We start from the raw sequence: 19,463 nt of genomic DNA on the forward strand, positions 1-19,463 counted from the left end.
TTTTGCCACATGACATCAAGGTGGAACAGAGTGTTTTCTGTTTGACAGAAGAACTAAATATGCAGGGTTTGTGTGTTAAACATGTGTGAATGAAACAAAACACAACTCCAGGTAAAGAGCAAACAACATAACAGATCACAGAATAATAAGGGCCTTTAAGTGCTAAATCTGAGCATTTTACGACATAAAGCTATATCTTTGGATTTACAGTGGTGTTTCCTGTTGGTCGTGTGTCACTGGATACTCAGTTGGGTCTGTGTTTTGCAGGTGCGTGTTGGCCCAATGAGTTTTCTGGAGTTGACCGATCTGACCCCTCTCACAGCATACAGAGTCCTACTGTTTGCTCTGCACGGAGAGAGCACCTCCCAGCCTCTGGAGGGCACCGGCGTCACACGTAAGGGCCCAGAGTACACTTTTAGTCAAGTGTGATTGGATCTGCCTACAGTGACAACAGGCTAGTCCCGGTCATCGTGGTCCAATCTGGTTTTAAATCCCAGCACAACCCCAAAAGCAGCTCTTATAAAAGTTTTTAATGACCTGCTTTTAGCTGTTGACTCTGGGAAATCCACGGTTCTTTTGCTTTTAGATTTATCAGCTGCCTTGGACATGGTGTATCATGGCATCCTTCTGTCTCGTCTGGAGACACATGTGGGCATTAAGGGTACTGCACTCTGTTGGTTTAGATTTTGTCTGTCAGATAGGAGTTTTTCTGTGAACCTAGCAGAGTACTCGTCCTCTGTGTGTCCCGTAGAGTATGGTGTGCCCCAGGGTTCTACATTAGGGCCAGCCCTCTTCTCTCTTTACATTCTTCCCCTGGTGAGGTTTTTAGAATGCACAATATCACATTTCATTGTTTTGCAGATGACAGGCAATATATTTGCCTGTGACGCCAATGACAGCCAGACCACAGTCAGAGTTCTGCAGAACTGTCTCAGGCATGTGCAGAGCTGAGCATGAGTGTCCAGAATCTAAATCAAAATAAGACTGAGATTATGGTGTTTGGCCAAACTAACCCATTGCTTAGGCCTGACAGTGTGAGGTCCTCTCGAGCTTGACAAAGTGAGGCCCTCTGTCTTCATTTTGTGGTCTGGCAGTGAGGAATCTTGGGGAGACTGTGGACTCTGTGTTCAAACTGGACTGGACAAGTTGCTAAAGTAAAGCTCTACCTTCCACAGGCGGATTTTGAAAAAGCCACATATTTGTAACGTGGCATCTGGATTATTGTTATTCTCTGCTTCCTGCAGTGCTCACAGAATGTCCAGAGCGCTGCAGCTTGACTGAGACAAAAACTAAGAGATGCGACACACCACACTGTGTGTGCAGCTGTGGCTCCTGTTTCATATCAGGTCAATTGAAATTGTTCTGGATTGTGTTTAAATGTGTGCACTCTATGGGTCCTCTTTATTTGAGGGAGTTACTGCAGCCAGAGCTCTGAGGTCAGCTGACCAGCTCCTGCTGGCTCCACCTGTCCACTCTTTAACGCAGACCAGACTGAAACCCCACCTCTTCTCCCTGGCATTTAATACTAGCTAGGGAGTCATTTATGTAAAGCAATTTGGTCAGTGTTACATAAATAAACTTGAATTGGATTGAATAAAATGCAAAACAACAGTAAAATCAAATGTATAGATAAAACTACATGATTGTTTTTATGTGTAGACACAACTGGAAAAGGCCACGATGACTGTTCTAGAGACCAGATTTAACTGATATTAATACCATTGTGCACAGACAAAACTCAAAGAAAAATGTTTGAAAGGAGACGGAGAAAAGGGTAGATGGTTAGATAACTGTGACTAATGCCTGTGTGTGCAGTGCCGCTGCCCCCTGCTGGAGCCCTGAGGATCACAGACGTCACTCACAGCTCCATGAGGCTTGACTGGGATGCAGCTCCAGCCCCCGTCCGAAAATACCTCATCACCTACAGACCCGAGGACGGGGATCTAAAAGAGGTACAGGCTACACTAAACCCTGAACCAAAACTATAAACCCTAAACCCTCAGACCCAAGAAGGGGGATTTAAACGAGATACAGGCTACACTAAACCCTAAACTCTAACCTTCATACCAAATGAGTACAGACTATAGACCAAAGGAGGGTCAAAGATGGACGTTTAAACCTGGTTTCAGTCAGGGATCTGAAAGAGGTACAGACTGCCCTAAACCCCTAAACCCCCAAACCTTCAGAATAGAGGGTTAGATCTGAAGTAGACTCAAGACCAGGGGCCTCCTTCATAAAGCAGCTCTGAAACATATGTGTGCAGCCCCCTGTGTCACAGGTAAGATTAATTAAAACAAACTGAACAAGAAGCTTCCACACAGCTTTTGTTATTGTTTCAGCTCCTGTCATGTTTGGGTTTTTGTTGTTGTTTCGGCTCCTGTGATGTTTCGGCTCCCACAGGTTGCTCCTGTTATCAAATGCTGATAAACCACTGTCACATCTGCTGGGTGACTCATGAATGTGGATTGTATAGGCTCATTCATACGCACATTTATAGGAATTGTCTGTTTACATTTAACATTTACACTGTTACACAACTGCTGACTGTGGCCATAATATAATGGCCACAGTCATGTTTTGTCAGAGGTTTATAGTGGATGGTACTGACACCATACTTTTACTCTTACTTGTGTAAAGGCTTTGGTACTACTTTGTACTTCTACGTGAGTAGCCAATGTTAGTGTACTATTACTTCAGTACAACTTTTGGCTTTTGCCACTTGTGCATTTTACATGAAAATGTAAGCCCCCTGTAGCCAACTGGAACACATTACAATCCATCAAAAAACAGGAAAAAAATCTTCTGGGAGACTGCCCCCAGATCCCCTTACATGTTTGTGTACTGTTCTTGTGGTTATAGTTGTTGTGGCATTCTGGTGTTTTCAGTCTGATGTTGGTCATATAAACACAGATAAAACTGATGGAGGTGATGAGAGCAGAGTGAGGATGTTGTCAAATGTGAATCACCAGTAGCTGAGCCAGGTTCATCCGCTGCCGGGGGCCCTACAGAAAAATTCAGCTTAGGCCACCTTGAAAGCTAGGGCCGGCCCTGCCCTTTCCCCCTCTCCCTCCCTCCCTCTCTCCCTCCCCCTCTCCCTTCGTGTCCCTCCTCCCTCCCTTTTCAGTAAATTCCTGTCTGGTTTAAAGTCATTGTTTTTGCGTAACTTGGTGCGTAACTGTCTGAAGACGCTGCATTTTCCATCTACTCAGAATCTACTGCATAAATAAGTCTGATCTGACCTTTTACACTGAGAGAGTGAGGAGAGAAAGAGTGGGAGAGAGAGATAGAGGAGAGGGGGAGAGATTAGGAATGAAAAGAGGGGGTGCTTCTGTGTGTTGAGTTTTTAAGAAGAGCTGTGTTTCGGTCCAGATCATAACTCAGAGACAGAGCCTGAGACAGAGAGCAAAAAGAGGAGAGGGAGAGAAGAAGAAGAGGGAGAGAGAACGACGAGGAGAAAGTGGAGAGAGAAGGTTAGGAGAAAGAAGAGAGGGAGATAAAAATGAGAAAGAGGAGAAGAAAGGAAAGATGAGAGATGGAGAGTTTGAGTGAAAAGCAGAGAAGCTGGCTGTCGCTCAGATGGTTTAAGCCCAGATAAGATCAGGATTTATTCACCTGTCAGAGGAACAGCTCTGACAACAGCAATAAGGAAAAACACAAACTAGGTTTGTAAGTAAAAGTCTGTGCAGCAGCAGGTTTAACAAATGCAAAAAGCCTAAAAAAAAAAAGTGCAGCAGCAGGTTTAACAAATGCAAAAAGACTAAAGAAAAGTCTGTGCAGCAGCAGGTTTAACAAATGCAAAAAGACTAAAGAAAAGTCTGTGCAGCAGCGGGTTTAACAAATGCAAAAAGACTAAAGAAAAGTCTGTGCAGCAGCAGGTTTAACAAATGCAAAAAGACTAAAGAAAAGTCTGTGCAGCAGCGGGTTTAACAAATGCAAAAAGACTAAAAAAAAGTGCAGCAGCAGGTTTAACAAATGCAAAAAGACTAAAGAAAAGACTGCAGCAGCAGGTTTAACAAATGCAAAAAATATTAAAGAAAACTGCAGCAGCAGGTTTAACAAATGCAAAAAGACTAAAAAAAAGTCTGTGCAGCAGCGGGTTTAACAAATACAAAAAGCCTAAAAAAAAAGTGCAGTAGCAGGTTTAACAAATGCAAAAAGACTAAAGAAAAGACTGCAGCAGCGGGTTTAACAAATGCAAAAAATATTAAAGAAAACTGCAACAGCAGGTTTAACAAATGCAAAAAGACTAAAGAAAAGTCTGTGCAGCAACAGGTTTAAGAAATGCAAAAAAGACTAAAGAAAAGACTGCAGCAGCAGGTTTAACAAATGCAAAACGACTAAAGAAAAGTCTGTGCTGCAACAGGTTTAAGAAATGCAAAAAAGTTGTGTTTTTCCCATAATCAGCTGCAGACAGAACACAGTGAACTTATTCTGACCTCAAGAGCTGCTTGCACAATATATCTGTGCTGGAGCAGGACACATTTTGCTCAAATACACGGGGATGGAATGAGTACTGTGGCATCCTGTGGGATACTATGGGCCTGACACTTCCTCGGCCGACTAGTGTTGTCACGATACTAAAATTTCAAACTTGATTTTGATACTAAGAAATATAGTTGATACTCAATTTCCAATTAGCAACTTCAAAACCATGATAATAATAAAAACCTTATTTCTTTAGACTATAGAATGTGATTTTCAACATTGATTAGTATCTGATTTTTGATATTCGATATTATTGAGTGCTGTTACATCCTTTACATGCTGCTGATGTGCCGTTGGACCTGACACTTCCTGCCTCTTTCTTTCTACAGTTGGAGGTTGATGGAGGTGTAACCACGACTGTCCTGACCAGTCTGCGCTCTCAGACTGAGTACGATGTCGCAGTGACCCCCATCTATGACCAGGGCCCCACTGTACCCATGCTCAACAGCGCCACCACAGGTCAGACTCTGAAACTGCTCCTGTCTGCTTCTATCTGCTCCTCTGAATCTGCTCGTCTGATTCTGCTCTTCTGTCTCTGCTCCTCTAGCTCTGCTCCTCTGACTCTGCTCTTCTGACTCTGCTCCTCTGACTCTGCTCTTCTGTCTCTGCTCCTCTAGCTCTGCTCCTCTAGCTCTGCTCCTCTGATTCTGCTCTTCTGACTCTGCTCCTCTGACTCTGGTTTTCTGTCTCTGCTCCTCTAGCTCTGCTCCTCTGACTCTGTTCTTCTGACTCTGCTCCTCTGACTCTGGTTTTCTGTCTCTGCTCCTCTAGCTCTGCTCCTCTAGCTCTGCTCCTCTGACTCTGTTTCTCCAACTCTTCTCCTCTGTTCGTTCTTATATGATATTTTATTTCGTTCTTATATGATATTTTATTTTCAGACGTGGTTCCTGCTCCTAAGAATCTTCGTTTCTCGGAGGTGACCCAGACTTCCTTCAGAGCGACCTGGCAACACGGGGCTCCGGACGTCGCCCTCTACAGGCTGGGCTGGGCCAAGAGAGGAGAGACCAAGCTCAAATTCGTAAGAACTCATTTCTGCTGGTTCCGTCCTCGTTCTGTCCTCGTTTAGTCCTGGCTTAGACCTGGTTTGTCCATTTTCAGTCCTGGTTTATTCCTGGTTCATTCCTCATTCAGTCCTGGTTCAGTCTTGGCTTAGTTCTGGTTCAGTCCTGGTTAAGTCCCGGTTCGGTCCTAGTTTAGTCCTGGCTTAGACCTGGTTCAATCCTGGTTGTGTGAGGAAAGGCAGTAGCATTTCATATTTTGGATGTTTTGTGAATGAGTCCCAGACCAGGATCATGGGAGGTCCAGACTCAAAGTGGATTAGACTTATATTATAGTTCTAAAGTGGGAGTGCCTCTGAGCAATGTGACACTTCATTAAAATGTCATTTTCAAATCTCCAATAAAACAACAATAAAACATCACTCTTGTGTTTTCAGTTTTATACCGCTCCATTTCATACGATCTTTTCATACCACATAATCCTCCTATTGTTCCACCAGACCCACAATGCACCACCCCTGGGTCTCACATACAAACATCCTCCTCCTCCAAACCCCTTCTGGTCCTGGTCTGGTCCTGGTTTAGTCCAGGTCTGGTCCTGATTTAGTCTCAGTCTGGTCCTGATTTTGTCCCAGTCTGGTCCTGGTCTGGCCTTGGTTTACTCCTTGTTTTGTCCTGGTTTAGTTCTGGCTTATTCTTTATGTAATCCTGGTTTAGTCCTCTTTTCGTCCTGATTTAGTCCTGTTTTTGTCCTGGTTTAGTCCTGGTTTAGTCCTGGTTTAGTCTTGGTTTAGTCCTGGTTTAGTCTTGGTTTAGTCCTGGTTTAGTCTTTGTTTAGTCCTGGTTTATTCCTTGTTTAGTCTTTGTTTAGTCCTGTTTCAGTCCTGGTCAGATCCCTGGTCCTTTGTCTCGGTCTTGGCTCTGTCCTCTCTCCACACACTGAAGTCATAACAGAACATGTTTTTAATCACAGAAAGTGTGTTTGTGAATGATCAGATGTCTCTGGTTTGGTAGAAGAGTTTTACACAAGGCAGAGCTTTAGTGAAGGATCCACAGAGCCACAAACTCAGACCAAATGTTGTGTTTTGTTTATTTATGTCATCATTTTGTTTATTTAATATTCATTATCTGATCAGTTCATGTTTCAATCTTGTCTGATGTAGTCCTGATGTAATCCAGGTTTAGGTTACATTACACAGTTTTGGTTCAGTCATAGTTATCTTAGTCTTGGTTAGATCACGATTTAGTCCTGGTTTTGGTTCTGTTTTGGCTCGGGTTTAGTCCTGCTTCAGTCCTGGTTTAGTCCTGGTTTAGTCCTGCTTTAGTCCTGGTTTAGTCCTTCATTAGGCCTCCTTTAGTGCTGCTTTTGTCCTGCTTTAGCCTTGCATTAGTCCTGCTTTTTGTGCTGGTTTAGTCCAGGTTTAGTCCTGGTTCAGTTCTGGTTCAGTCCTGGTTTAATCCTGGTTTAGCCCTGCTTTAGTCCTGGTTTATTCCTGGTTTATTCCTGGTTTATTCCTGGTTTATTCCTAGTTTAGTCCTGGTTTAGTCCTAGTTTAGTCCTGGTTTAGTCCTGATTTAGTCCTGGTTCCATCCTGCTTTAGTCCTGGTTCCATCCTGCTTTAGTCCTACTTTAGTCCTGGTTTAGTCCTGGTTTGATTCCTTATATTGTCTCTTGTAGGAGATCCTGGGCCCAGATGAGACTACTCATGTTCTTCCTGACTTGGACCCAGACACAGAATACTCAGTGACTGTGACGGCCATTTACCCCGACGAGTCCGAGAGTGAGGACCTGTTGGGCAGCGAACGCACCTGTAAGTCTGCACCTGTCATTACACCTGCACAAGTAACCTAGAACACAACACACACCTGAACCACACCTGAACCACCTGTAGAGCAGCGTGCACACCTGTCTGTTCACCTGTCATACACCCGTCTATGCTCCTGGCGGTTCATCTGTACATATAACATTTTACAAGACACCTGACCTTCCCCTGTCCAACACATTCACCTGTCCACACACCCTTGGATCACATTTTAACCGTGAAGTCATCGTCAGGAAACACTTTCGTAGACTTGGACTTGGCTTTGGAGGTTTGGTACAAATTAAAAGAAAAGTACGATGGTGAAATGAAATAGACACTTACAGCTGTAACGTTCTGTGTGTGACGTGTAATGAGTAACTCAGCTCTCTGACTCTCTGCAGTGCTGACGGCTCCAGTGGGTAGGTCTTTAAATTCATCACCATCATCATCATCATCATCATGCGCATATTCATGTGTTCATCATCAGATCATGTCTAATGTGCTGCATGTGACTCTGAGGGAGGCTGGACACTTTCAATAGAACCACAGTGGCTCAGGGGGTAGAGCAGTTGACCCATAACTAGAGGATTGATGGTTTGATTCCATGCAATCTGAGCAAAAAAATATGTTTTTTTGGTGGTTTGTAAAACATTTAATCAAATCTCAGCAGTTTCTGACAGTGTCCCCCAGCCCTCCTCAGAGGAGTGTCTCATTCATTCATAATAAATTAATTCATTCATTTAAAAACATCATCTTCACAGGATCAACCATCCCCATGTCCCATACTCCCCCTCACCCCCTTACCCCCCCCTTGTCCCATACTCCCCCTCACCCCCTTACCCCCCCCATGTCCCATACTCCCCCTCACCCCCTTATCCCCCCCTCCGTGTCCCATACTCTCCCTCACCTGCCTTATCCCCCCTGCACCCCATACTCCCCCCTCACCCCCTTATCCTCCCCCTGTGTCCCATACTCTCCCTCACCCGCCTTATCCCCCCTGCGCCCCATTCTCCCCACTCACCCCCCTTATCCTCCTCCACCCCTGTATCCCATACTCCCCCTCACCCCCTTATGCCCCCCACCTCCTCCTACATCTGCTTCAGACACCTCCACCTGTCTCTCAATCTTGTTCTACCCATTCTCCCTCCCTCTTTTGAATCTCATAACATCCATCATTCATTCATCCATCCATCTGCCCCTCTCTCTCTCTTTGTTCTAACTCCTGTCTTGTCATGGACAATCTGTGTTCAGCCTCATCTTTTCATCTGTCCTGCCGCTCTCTCCTCTCTTTCCCTCTTTCCTACTCTTCTATCCCCCCGCTCCTTCCTCTCTCTCCTCTCTCTATCTCTCCCTCTCCCTTTTTGCATTTTGCATTCTAACTTCTCTCTCCCCCTCTACTGTCCCTCTTCTTACATATCGTTCTCATCCTCCCTCTCTCATGTCCAGTACCGGCTCAGCCTCCTCAGAACCTGAAGATTGTGAACTCCACCACGTCCACGCTGACCGCTCGCTGGGATCACGCCCCAGGAAAGCCTCTCCACTATCGGGTCACGTACATCCCTGTGGTCCCCCTGGATGGAGAGGAGGCCCAGAGTGTGAGTGCTCCAGTGTATAGACACGCACATGCATTCATCTACACACCAGTGTGCATCTGACCACCAACACTGTGTGTGTCTGGACCACAGACCGTATAAGGCAGTGACTGAGGGAGTGTGACGCCACCACAGTGTTCAGCTGCAGTCACATGACACTCGTTGAGGCAGCAGTTATAGGGGCTCATCTGGAGCCCAGTTCCATATTTGGAATTCCAAGCACCAAAGAGCCAATCCAGAGGCTGTTGAAGATAATGCCCCTTTCCTGCCCACTGTCAGTCAAACCTGTTGCTAACACTAGCAGGAATGACCCCGATTGGTGATTGGTCTGTTAGTAATGCTCATATCTTGATTTATATACAAAATAGTGAAATAAAAAACAAGATCATGTAGAGCGGGTTAATACGAACATTTAAGACCAAAATGACAAGTCTTACAGCAGCAGTTACAGAGAGAGTGGCCAAAGCTTTACAATGTAAAGTGAATTAGAGCCAGACTCAATGGAGCCGGAAGAGCGTCCATGCTCAATTCCCAACAGGAATGCGGTGGCTAGCTATGTCCAGAGACATAGCTAACCAGCTATACAGTGTGGACTGAACACACAGTGTGTGTGTGTGTGTGGGGAAAACATTGAAAAATTCTCTCTCTCTGTAACTGTTGCTGCCAGACACTTTTGGGTCTTAAAAGGTTTGTTTTAACCTGCTCTACATGATCCTGGGATTTTTAGTTCACTATTTTGTCTATAAATTAAGATAAGTTAAAGATATGACAAATATAAGACACATAGACTAACAGACCAAGCAGGCTTCCTGCCAAAACAGCGCGTTACCTTCAGCAGCCTTGCTCCTGATTGGCCCTTTGGTTGCTATGATACTTGGAGTTGGAATTCCAAATATAGATCTTGGCTCCAGATTAGCTGCTATAACTGCTAGCCTCTGTGAGCTTCATGTGGAGCTGAACGCTGTGGTGATGTCACACTCAGTCCTCTTGTTTATAGAGTCTCTGCTCTGGACTGTGTCACTGCAGTGTGAGCTCCTCACAGCCACATGGAACAAACACAGGAACATCATGTTACAGACATGTTCATGTGTGAGGCCACTCACATTCAAACTGTGTGTCCCCACCCTCCTCCTCTGTTCCTCCTCTCTCTCCTCCTCCCCTGTTCCTCCTCTCTCTCCTCCTCTGTTCCTCATCTCTCCTCCTCCTCCTCTGTTCCTCCTCTCTCCTCCTCCGTTCCTCATCTCTCTCTCTCCTCCTCCTCTATTCCTCAGCTCTCCTCTCTCTCTCCTGTTCCTCCTCTCTCTCTCCTGTTCCTCCTCTCTCTCTCCTGTTCCTCCTCCTCTCCTCCTCCTCCTCTCTCTCCTCCTCCTTCTCCTCTGTTCCTCCTCTCTCCTCCTTTCTCTCTCTATCCTCCTCCTCTGTTCCTCATCTGTTCCTCCTCTCTCTACTCCTCCTCTGTTCCTCCTCTTTCTACTCCCCCTCTGTTTCTCCTCCTCTCTCTCTCTGTATCTGATTGTAAAACAGATGTTTCAGATCAGGAGCCATGCTATACTTCTCCAGATGTGTCTGTTCTTCTCTCCTCCTTCTCTCTCCTCCTCCTCTGTTCTCTCTGTATCTCTCCTCCTCTTTTACTGTGAAACATTTATGGCTCCTTTGATCACTGTGAGCTTATTTAATTGTCCTGATCGCTCACCACATTACCCTCCTTCATCCTCATCTCTTTCCCTCCCTCCTTTCTCCATCTGTCCCTCTTCTCCCTCCCTCTGTCTCTGCCTCCTCTCTCTTTTCACCCTCCTCTCTCTTTCTCTCTTCCTCTTAATAACATCTTTAATGCACAGATACTTGGCTCAGATCTGAACTTGAGTCTTTTTGGTCATAGTCTAGGTCGCCTTTAGTCTCTCCACCGTAAATACAGTTCAAACACTTTACATAATTCATGCTAACACTGTGGCAGAGTGGTTAACCCTCCGCCTAACTGTAAGGTCCCAGCTTCCATTCCACGGTGCATGCGGTTTGCATGTTCTCCCATTATCTGAAAACATGCACCATAATCTAGAGTTGTCAAAAGTATCAAAAATCTGATCATTACTAAAACTAGTATTGAAACTAGATCCTCATCTGAGCAGGTATCAATACTGCAAAAGTCCCACTGACAAGATAGAAATGAACCTTTCCTGAATATGTTTATAATGATGTGTCTCTGTATGTTTCACAAGTATAAGACACATAGACTAGTATACACCCATGGACCGCTATGAACCTACTGCACACTGAGGATTACACACATATAACACACATGGAATAGAACACAAAGTACAACATTTAATGTGGAAAATCACAGTATATTGTCTAAAGAAAGAGTGTTTTTTTATTGTTATCATGGTATTGAGTTTTTGAAGTTATAGTATCATGACAACACTACATTAAACATGCATGCATATTTATCTGGTGATAAAATGTAAATCTGACCATTTCTCTCTTTTCTGGTCTGCTGTGCAGGTTCAGGTTGGGCCTAAGAAGAACACTGCTGTTCTCCAGAAGCTGCGTCCTGACACAGAGTACTCTGTGAGTGTTGCTGCTGTGTTTCCCTCTGCTGTGAGTGCAGACATAAGCACCCAGGGCAAGACAAGTAAGTACCTCCCTCTACAATATACAATGTGCTGTCCTCATAAAGTCACCTCAAGTGTCTGGTGTCTCCTGTGTGACAGGTCACATAGGCCCCATCACTGTAACAGACCCCGTCACTGTAACAGGCCCCGTCACTGTAACAAGCCCCGTCACTGTAACAGACCCTGCCACTGTAACAGGCCCTATCACTGTAACAGGCCTCGTCACTGTAACAGACCCTGCCACTGTAACAGGCCCTGTCACTGTAACAGACCCTGTCACTGTAACAGACCCTGCCACTGTAACAGGCCCCCATCACTGTAACAGGCCTCATCACTGTAACAGACCCTGCCACTGTAACAGGCCCCGTCACAGTAACAGACCCTGCCACTGTAGCAAGTCCCATCACTGTAACAGGCCTTGTCACTGTAACAGGCCCCGTCACTGTAACAGGCCCTTGTCACTGTAACAGGCCCTGTCACTGTAACATACCTTTGTCACTGTAACAGGACCTTGTCACTGTAACAGGCCCTGTCACCGTAACAGGCCCTGTCACCGTAACAGGCCCTTGTCACCGTAACAGGCCCTTGTCACCGTAACAGGCCCTGTCACTGTAACAGGCCCTGTCACTGTAACCTGCCCCTCTCTCTCTCTTTAATATTGCTCCTCCGAAGCTGTGAATGTTCCTGTTAAAGCCTAAATCCTGTTTGTGTCGCTGTTCTCTCCAGAGCCTCTAGGGGGTGTGAGGAACCTGCAGGTGCTGAACCCCACCATGACAACACTGAATGTGCGCTGGGAGCCAGCCGAGGGGCGGGTCAGAGAGTACCGCGTCATCTATGTGCCAGCAGCAGGGGGCACTGAGAGCATGGTCAGGACACACACAGAACATACATGTATCATGTGTGTGAGGGAGGTGTGAGTGTGTGGTGTACCTCTTCTCTCCCTCATCTCTCCGTCTTCTGTACCTCCTCTCTCCCTCCTCTCTACCTCTTCTCTCGCTCACCTGTTCCACTTCTCTCCCCCCTCTCTTCTCCCCCACCTCTCTTGTCTCTCCCTCCTCTCTTCTCTCCCTCCTCTTGTCCTCTTTTTCTCTCTCTCTTCTCTCCTCTGTATTTTGTGATAGTTCTGTGTGTAGTATGTTTCAGGTCATAAATGTGGTTTCTGTTGTGTCTTTCAGGAGCAAGTCTCCGCGGGCACCACCTCCACCATCCTGCGAGGCCTGACCCCGGACACTCTGTACACAGTGTCTCTGCTGCCCATCTACGCCGACGGAGAGGGACGAGTTATGTCTGAAAGTGGCAAAACACGTAAGAATACACACAAAGTAAGAACAGAAATATAACTACAACAACAACACACATCTGAGTTTAATAAGGTCCCTTAATATCAGAGAGTGGTTTGTAATTAGGACTGTGACACTGGAATGTGACTGTTATGACTGGCTTAGAGTGTTGTGTGGTGTCAGGGGAGTGATTTGCTCAGAGTGTTGTGTGGTGTCAGGGCCTCTGGGGGGAGTGAGAGTGATTTGCTCAGAGTGTTGTGTGGTGTCAGGGCCTCTGGGGGGAGTGATTTGCTCTGAGTGTCGTGAGGTGTCAGGGCCTCTGAGGGGAGTGATTTGCTCTGAGTGTCGTGAGGTGTCAGAGCCTCTGAGGGGAGTGATTTGCTCAGAGTGTTGTGTGGTGTCAGGGCCTCTGGGGGGAGTAAAGAACCTGCGTGTGACCAACCCCACCATGACGTCTCTGAACGTGGACTGGGAGCCTGCAGACGGAGCTGTTCGGCTCTACAAGATCTTCTACGTCCCAGCGGCCGGAGGGAATGAAGAGATGGTAAATATACACATACAGTATCCTCTGCATCATCTGCTCCTCTGACCCTCTACTCTGCTCCTCTGACCCTCTACTCTGCTCCTCTGACCCTCTCCTCTGCTCCTCTGACCCTCTGCTCTGCTCCTCTGATCCTCTCCTTTCTGGTTCTTTCAGGAGCAGCTTCCAGCCTCCTCCACCTCCACTGTCCTGAGGAATCTCCAGCCGGACACTCTGTACACTGTGTCCGTGCTCCCAGTGTATCCGGCTCGAGAGGGAAGGAGGCAGAGTGAGGACGGAAAAACTTGTGAGTAACACAACACACACACAGCAAAGCACAATATACAACACACACACAACAACACACAATATACAATACACACACAGCAACACACAATATACAATACACACACAATAATGCACAATATTACGACACACACGCAACAACACACAATACAACAACACGCACACACAACAATGCGCAATACACAACACCCCCACACAACAACTCACAATACAACAAGACACTCACAACAATGCACAATACACAACACACCCACACAATAATGCACAATACAACAACACACTCACAACAATGCACAATACACAACGCACAATACACAACACAGCCACACAACAAAGCACAATACTTTATTTCTTTTGAATTTTCGATTCAAGTTTTGTTCTTCCTACAGTCAGAAGATGGCCGCACATTTGTTTGAATGTGTGTGTGTAATCCCATGTGCCTCGTGTGCTCCACAGTGCCTTTGGGAGGAGTGGACAACATGAAGGTGTCCAACCCGACCATCACCACGCTCACTGTGACCTGGAGTCCAGCAGACGGCAACGTCCAAGGATACAAGGTCATCTATGTCCCAGCCAACGGAGGACTGGAGATAGTGGTGAGACATGAGAAACTGCACCTGGACATGTGTGAGTGTGTGTGATGACGTGTGGGGGTGTGTGTGTGTGTGTGGGTGTGTGTGTGTGTGTGTGAGTACAGAGACACTTGACCTGTACATGTGTGTGTGTGTGGACAGGTACATTTCACCTGCACATGTGTGTGAGGTTAAATGGAGCGTGGCTGAGTCTGTACAAACACAGGATTATCCTGGTTTTCCTTCCCATTCACAAAAACACAGCTCTGTCACCTCTGTCTCATCTGAATAGTTTTATGTGTAATAAATCATCACATGGTTCTGAAAGATGAAAACATGTCAACACATTTTGTCCATAAAGCTCTCAACACAGAGCAAATATGTTAGCTTATGTTAGCTTATGTTAGCTTATGTGTCTGGCATCTGTCCAAAACACTCCGGGTTATTTCACACTGACATTACGAGCCCCGACTTCAGAACGTTCCAGCTGAATGAACTGATGTAAACAACATGGCTGAAGCTTAGGCCTGTCACTGAGAGTCCCTCCTCCTCCTGAACGATATCGACCCGCGCCATTCCAGATTTATGATGGGAAGAACTCTATTCACATAGGCATGTTTCCTGTGTGTCTGACATGTGACTGATGTGTGACTGATTGTCGTACTGTCTGGGGAGACCAAAGATTCAGACTTGGGGGGGGGGGGGGTTTGAACAAAGTTTATTTACAGACATGGAAATGTAAACGAAGGTTGACAGAGCAGACAGCTGAGAGCCGTGTCGTATGCTGTAGTCTTCGAGTAGGTCTTGAGTAGCGGGGTCAGAGACTGGAGTGTTCATACCGGTCGTGAAGAGCTGGGTCGGAGGCAGAGGTGCTGAGTAGTTCTAAGGAGCGGGATTTGGCGAGGAATGAAAAATAACCAATTGAGTGTCGGGATCATACATGCAAAAACAAGACTAAGCCAAGCTGAACAGTACCACGGGGGATACACGGACGAATAAACTGGAGGATGACAAGAAGGATGACTTATAGAAATGCAGGAAGATGACTAGACGATCTGGCAGCCTCTGTAACAATCCTCAGCCCATTTGTTCTCCAGAGGCTGAGGCTTGATTGCAGACGCAGGTGTGTCGTGGGTGATGCCCGAATCTACGCCCAGCTCCAGGCAAGACACAGAAGGGAGGAGCATAGAACACACAAAAACCCCAATCCTGACACTGACTAATATGACTGACTATAATAATAACAATAATAATAATAATGATGATGATGATGATGATGATGATGATAAAAGGGTTGCAGAGCACTTTTTAAGACACTAAAAGATGCTTTGCACAGGTCAAGAAAAAACACAGATGAAAGGTGTCTCACATGTATCTCACATGTATCTCACATGTATCTCACATGTATCTCACATGTATCTCACATGTTCTCTGTCTTGTTCTTCAGGAGCAGGTATCTGAGAGCACCACACAGACCGTTTTGGAGAAGCTTCTGCCCGACACAGAGTACAGAGTGACCGTGGTCCCAGTGTATGCCGAGGGAGACGGACCCAGTCTCAGGGACACTGGGAAGACACGTGAGTATACTGCAGTATAAGACAGGGTTAGACCAGAGACCAGACCAAGACCAGTGAGTATCGACCAAGGATCTACAATCAGACCTGGATAAGACACTCTCCCTCTGTCCCCCTGCGAGATCGTCTAGTGGTCATGGTTCCGTCCTGCTTCCATCCTGGTTAAATCCTGTTCTTGTTGTTCAGGACCTCTGGGATTCGTGCGTAACCTTCAGGTCACAGACCCGACGACCTCGACGTTAAACGTGCGCTGGGACCCAGCCGAAGGAAACGTCCGAGAATACATCGTCATTTGGGTCCCAGCAGCCGGAGGAGACCAGGACGTGGTGAGTCACATGTCCTGCCATCCTCCTGTTTGAGCTTATATCAGAAGCCCTCCTTGTGAGCTTGTGTCAGATGTCCTCCCCGTCTCTCTCTTTCAGGACCAGGTCTCTGGCTCCACGACGACCACAGTCCTGAGGAACCTGGAGGCAAACACAGAGTACACAGTGACTGTAGTACCTGTGTACCATGAGATGGAGGGCAAACCCATGTCCAAGAATGGCAAGACCAGTGAGTACTACATTAAAATCACAATATAACAAATAAAAACATAAATAATCATCTTAAAATGAACATTAAAAGAGAAGAGTGCAGAATAAAACCCTTTCAGTCATATGCACAGCTCAACAGAACCATTTGAGCCAGGATGTAAACATTGTCAAAGTAGAGGCCTGTCGCACAGCTTCAGGAAGATTGTTCCAGGTTTTAGCTGCATAAAACTGAAACACTGATTCCCTAAAGTCCTCAGAGTGTGAGATGTTTCATGTGGCTCTAACATGTGGGAGATGTACTTTGCAGCTGGTCCATGGAGAGACTTGTTCACACAGAGCTGCTTTAAAGTCTATTCTCTGAGCTACAGGAGCCAGTGCAGAGACGTGAGCACAGGACGCTGACTAGAACCAGTACTTCCTGGTTCTAGTCAGGACCCGAGCAGCAGCATTCTGGATGTACTGCAGCTGTCTTAAAGCTTGTTTGGAGAGGCCAGTGAGCAGCATGTTACAGTAGTCTAACCTACTGGAGACAAATGCAGGGATAAGTCTTTCTAAGTCTGGTTTTGATAGTAAACCTTTAATTTTTGCAATGTTTTTAGATGATAAAAAGCTGCAGATGTTATTGATTTGATGTGGCTGTTAAGGTTCAAATCTGAGTCCATTATAACCCCTTGATTTCTAGTCTGATTTAAAGGTCTTAGAGAGAGAGACTGGAGGTGACTGCTGACACTTTCTCTATGTTTCTGTGGCCAAAGACTATGACTTGAATCTTGTGAGTTTAGCTGGAGAAAGTTGTTTTGCATCCACACACTGATCTGTTGGATGCAGTGGCAGAGTGAATCCACTGGTCCATATTCACCTGCTGCAGTGAGACATAGATCTGAGTGTCATCTGCAGAGTTGTGGTCGGAAACATTATTGCTGCGTATTAACTGGTCACATTGAACAAGAGGGGTCCCTGGGGCACCCCGCAGGTCAGACATGTTATCTGAGATACAATTTTCAATTTCAACACAGTACTCTACTATTACTAGTGTAACTACTAATACTACTTCGACAATTAGTGCTGTTGCTGCTGCTGATACAACAACTATGACTTTTCAATTTTTCTACATTTCTATTAGTAGGTTAGTGATGTACATCTTACCTTCTCATAGAGGTTATGCAGATGACATCACAGCCTTTATAAATTTGTTAGTGAGTGGGTAAGGTATATAAATCTAAAATGTGACAGAGCTGCTACAGTTTAAGAACAAATATAAAAGTCGACAGCTCTGATAAATATTTTGCTTGTATCTGACTCTAAAACAAGAAACTCAAATGACCAGAATAAAAGCAAAGAAGAGGTAAACCACAGGGAGCTACAGACACACTCACATTTCTCACTGATACACACTTTGGATCAGACTCACTTCAAATAAAATGACATCTATTTTTCAGATTCTAAAGTGATTATTTGATACTTACAAATGGAGAGAAATGGCATTTTTTTCCTGTTGATTACATTGTACTTTCTATTGATTACATTGTATTTTCCTATAGAAAATCCAAAAGGTAAATTCACAAATGTTGAACTTGAGACTATCATAGCAACCAAAGAGCCAACCTGGAGCGAGGCTGTTGAAGGTAACGCCTCCCATCCACACCGCCGGTTTGGCGGGAGGTGGGCGCTTAGCAACGCTGTCAGTCAAACCTGTTGTCTGTTATTAATGTTCATGTCTTGATTTAGGGACAAAAGTGAAATAAAACCTCAGGATCACGTAGAGTGGGTTAAAATGAACAGGTCAGAATGGCGAGCCTGACAGCAGCAGTTACAGAGAGAGTGGCCACAGTTTTACATAAAAAGTGAATAGAGCTTAAAAGTGGCTAGGAGCTTAGCTTTGTCCACAGATATATACAGTCTGTGGTGCTACCTGAGCGATACACAGGACACATTCTATGCTTCAGTCCTGTTGTGTCTGACTGTTCTGCGTCTCTGCATCTGGAACCTGCTTCAGTCTGCGACATAGAGTTTTGTTTCATCTGGTTTAGTTTTAAGGTACAGTTTTTCCTAAAACTCTGTTTGTACGCTCCACGTTTACTTTTCCACGTTTTGGATTCACTAAATTCTGCAGCCAAGTCACATTATGATGGTTTAAATAAAAACCAAACCATATGGGAGACGGTCTTTGTGTTTCTGATGTGTGTCAAAACAGAAACCATAAATATTCAAATCTTATTATTTCTTTTATTTATCCACAAACTCCCTGCATTCATCTTTTTGTTTAAAGTTCATCTGTTTGTAATCAGACCTCTGTTATTTGGTATCAAAGACCTTTTCTGACATTCTTATGAAAAAATCATTAGACTTTTGTTTGTTTAATCTGACAGAAGAGGCTGGACTTTGTGCAGGTTTTTTGGTTAATGTGGAAAGGTCCAGTGATTATAGAGATATGAACCAACAACACACATCTGTATCGACACTTACACAGAAACTCCACCTGAGACTTCACACCTGTCTCAGGTTAAAGCTTTACTGTGTCACTTTTCTGATTGAGAGTTCACCACCTGCTGCTCAGATCTGTGGAGACTCATAGATATATGTTTTTCAATACATGCAAGACAGAGACGTTTAATGCTGTACTGTGGAACATTCTCTTTATTTTGAAGTAATGCTACTTTTACTTGAGTACAATTTTTGGCTACTCTGCCGCCTCCGGAAGAAAGTTACACAGTGCAACTTTAAACTATTGCTACTTTGCAGCTGATGCCATCAACATTCCACTGGGGGTGTGATGCTAACCGGAGGCTCTACTCTGTCTGAAACTCTATTAGACTTAAATCTGACATTTGTTTTAACGCAGGTGAGCTAATTTGTGCTATTAAACAAGTCCCTCTCAAATAACATGACAGTCACAATCTAGCTAGCATTAGCATTAGCCAACAGTTTTTCAGTGAGCCACTCTCACCTGTGTAAAATGAAACTCTGAAACAGGATCATGAACACTCGGATTGATCACAGGAAAATGAAAATGTGCTCTTTAAATCTTTTTTGTATTTTTTCTTGAGTTTTCAGACTATCTTAAAACTTTTTTGACAATGTTTGCTAGTGTGTGCATTGTGTCACCATGGTAACTGCTGAACATTCCACCATAGAGATGCATGTATAACACTCCCAGCTCCTAGATGTCACTGCAGAGTGTTAGTAGTCTTT

At 45.1% G+C, this 19,463-nt stretch overlaps 1 protein-coding gene across 3 annotated transcripts in view; it reads left to right on the plus strand.

Moving 5' to 3' along the window:
- col12a1b (collagen, type XII, alpha 1b) overlaps positions 1–19,463 on the plus strand; it is a 129,741-nt gene that overhangs the window by 59,837 nt on the left and 50,441 nt on the right. For 2 of the 3 annotated variants that reach the window (XM_055232175.1, XM_055232173.1), the window contains exons 25-40: positions 268–394; positions 1,816–1,952; positions 4,815–4,944; positions 5,364–5,503; positions 7,162–7,294; positions 7,687–7,704; positions 8,732–8,880; positions 11,377–11,506; positions 12,213–12,352; positions 12,662–12,791; positions 13,171–13,310; positions 13,464–13,593; positions 14,049–14,188; positions 15,612–15,741; positions 15,925–16,064; positions 16,161–16,290. In XM_055232175.1, the coding sequence (XP_055088150.1) occupies positions 268–394; positions 1,816–1,952; positions 4,815–4,944; positions 5,364–5,503; positions 7,162–7,294; positions 7,687–7,704; positions 8,732–8,880; positions 11,377–11,506; positions 12,213–12,352; positions 12,662–12,791; positions 13,171–13,310; positions 13,464–13,593; positions 14,049–14,188; positions 15,612–15,741; positions 15,925–16,064; positions 16,161–16,290 (2,044 nt within the window). The remainder of the gene's footprint in view (positions 1–267; positions 395–1,815; positions 1,953–4,814; positions 4,945–5,363; positions 5,504–7,161; positions 7,295–7,686; positions 7,705–8,731; positions 8,881–11,376; positions 11,507–12,212; positions 12,353–12,661; positions 12,792–13,170; positions 13,311–13,463; positions 13,594–14,048; positions 14,189–15,611; positions 15,742–15,924; positions 16,065–16,160; positions 16,291–19,463) is intronic. The other variant, XM_055232174.1, reaches the window with a different exon arrangement.

This window comes from Periophthalmus magnuspinnatus, chromosome 24, assembly GCF_009829125.3.
Source record: "Periophthalmus magnuspinnatus isolate fPerMag1 chromosome 24, fPerMag1.2.pri, whole genome shotgun sequence".
NCBI classification, from domain to species: Eukaryota; Metazoa; Chordata; class Actinopteri; order Gobiiformes; family Gobiidae; genus Periophthalmus; species Periophthalmus magnuspinnatus.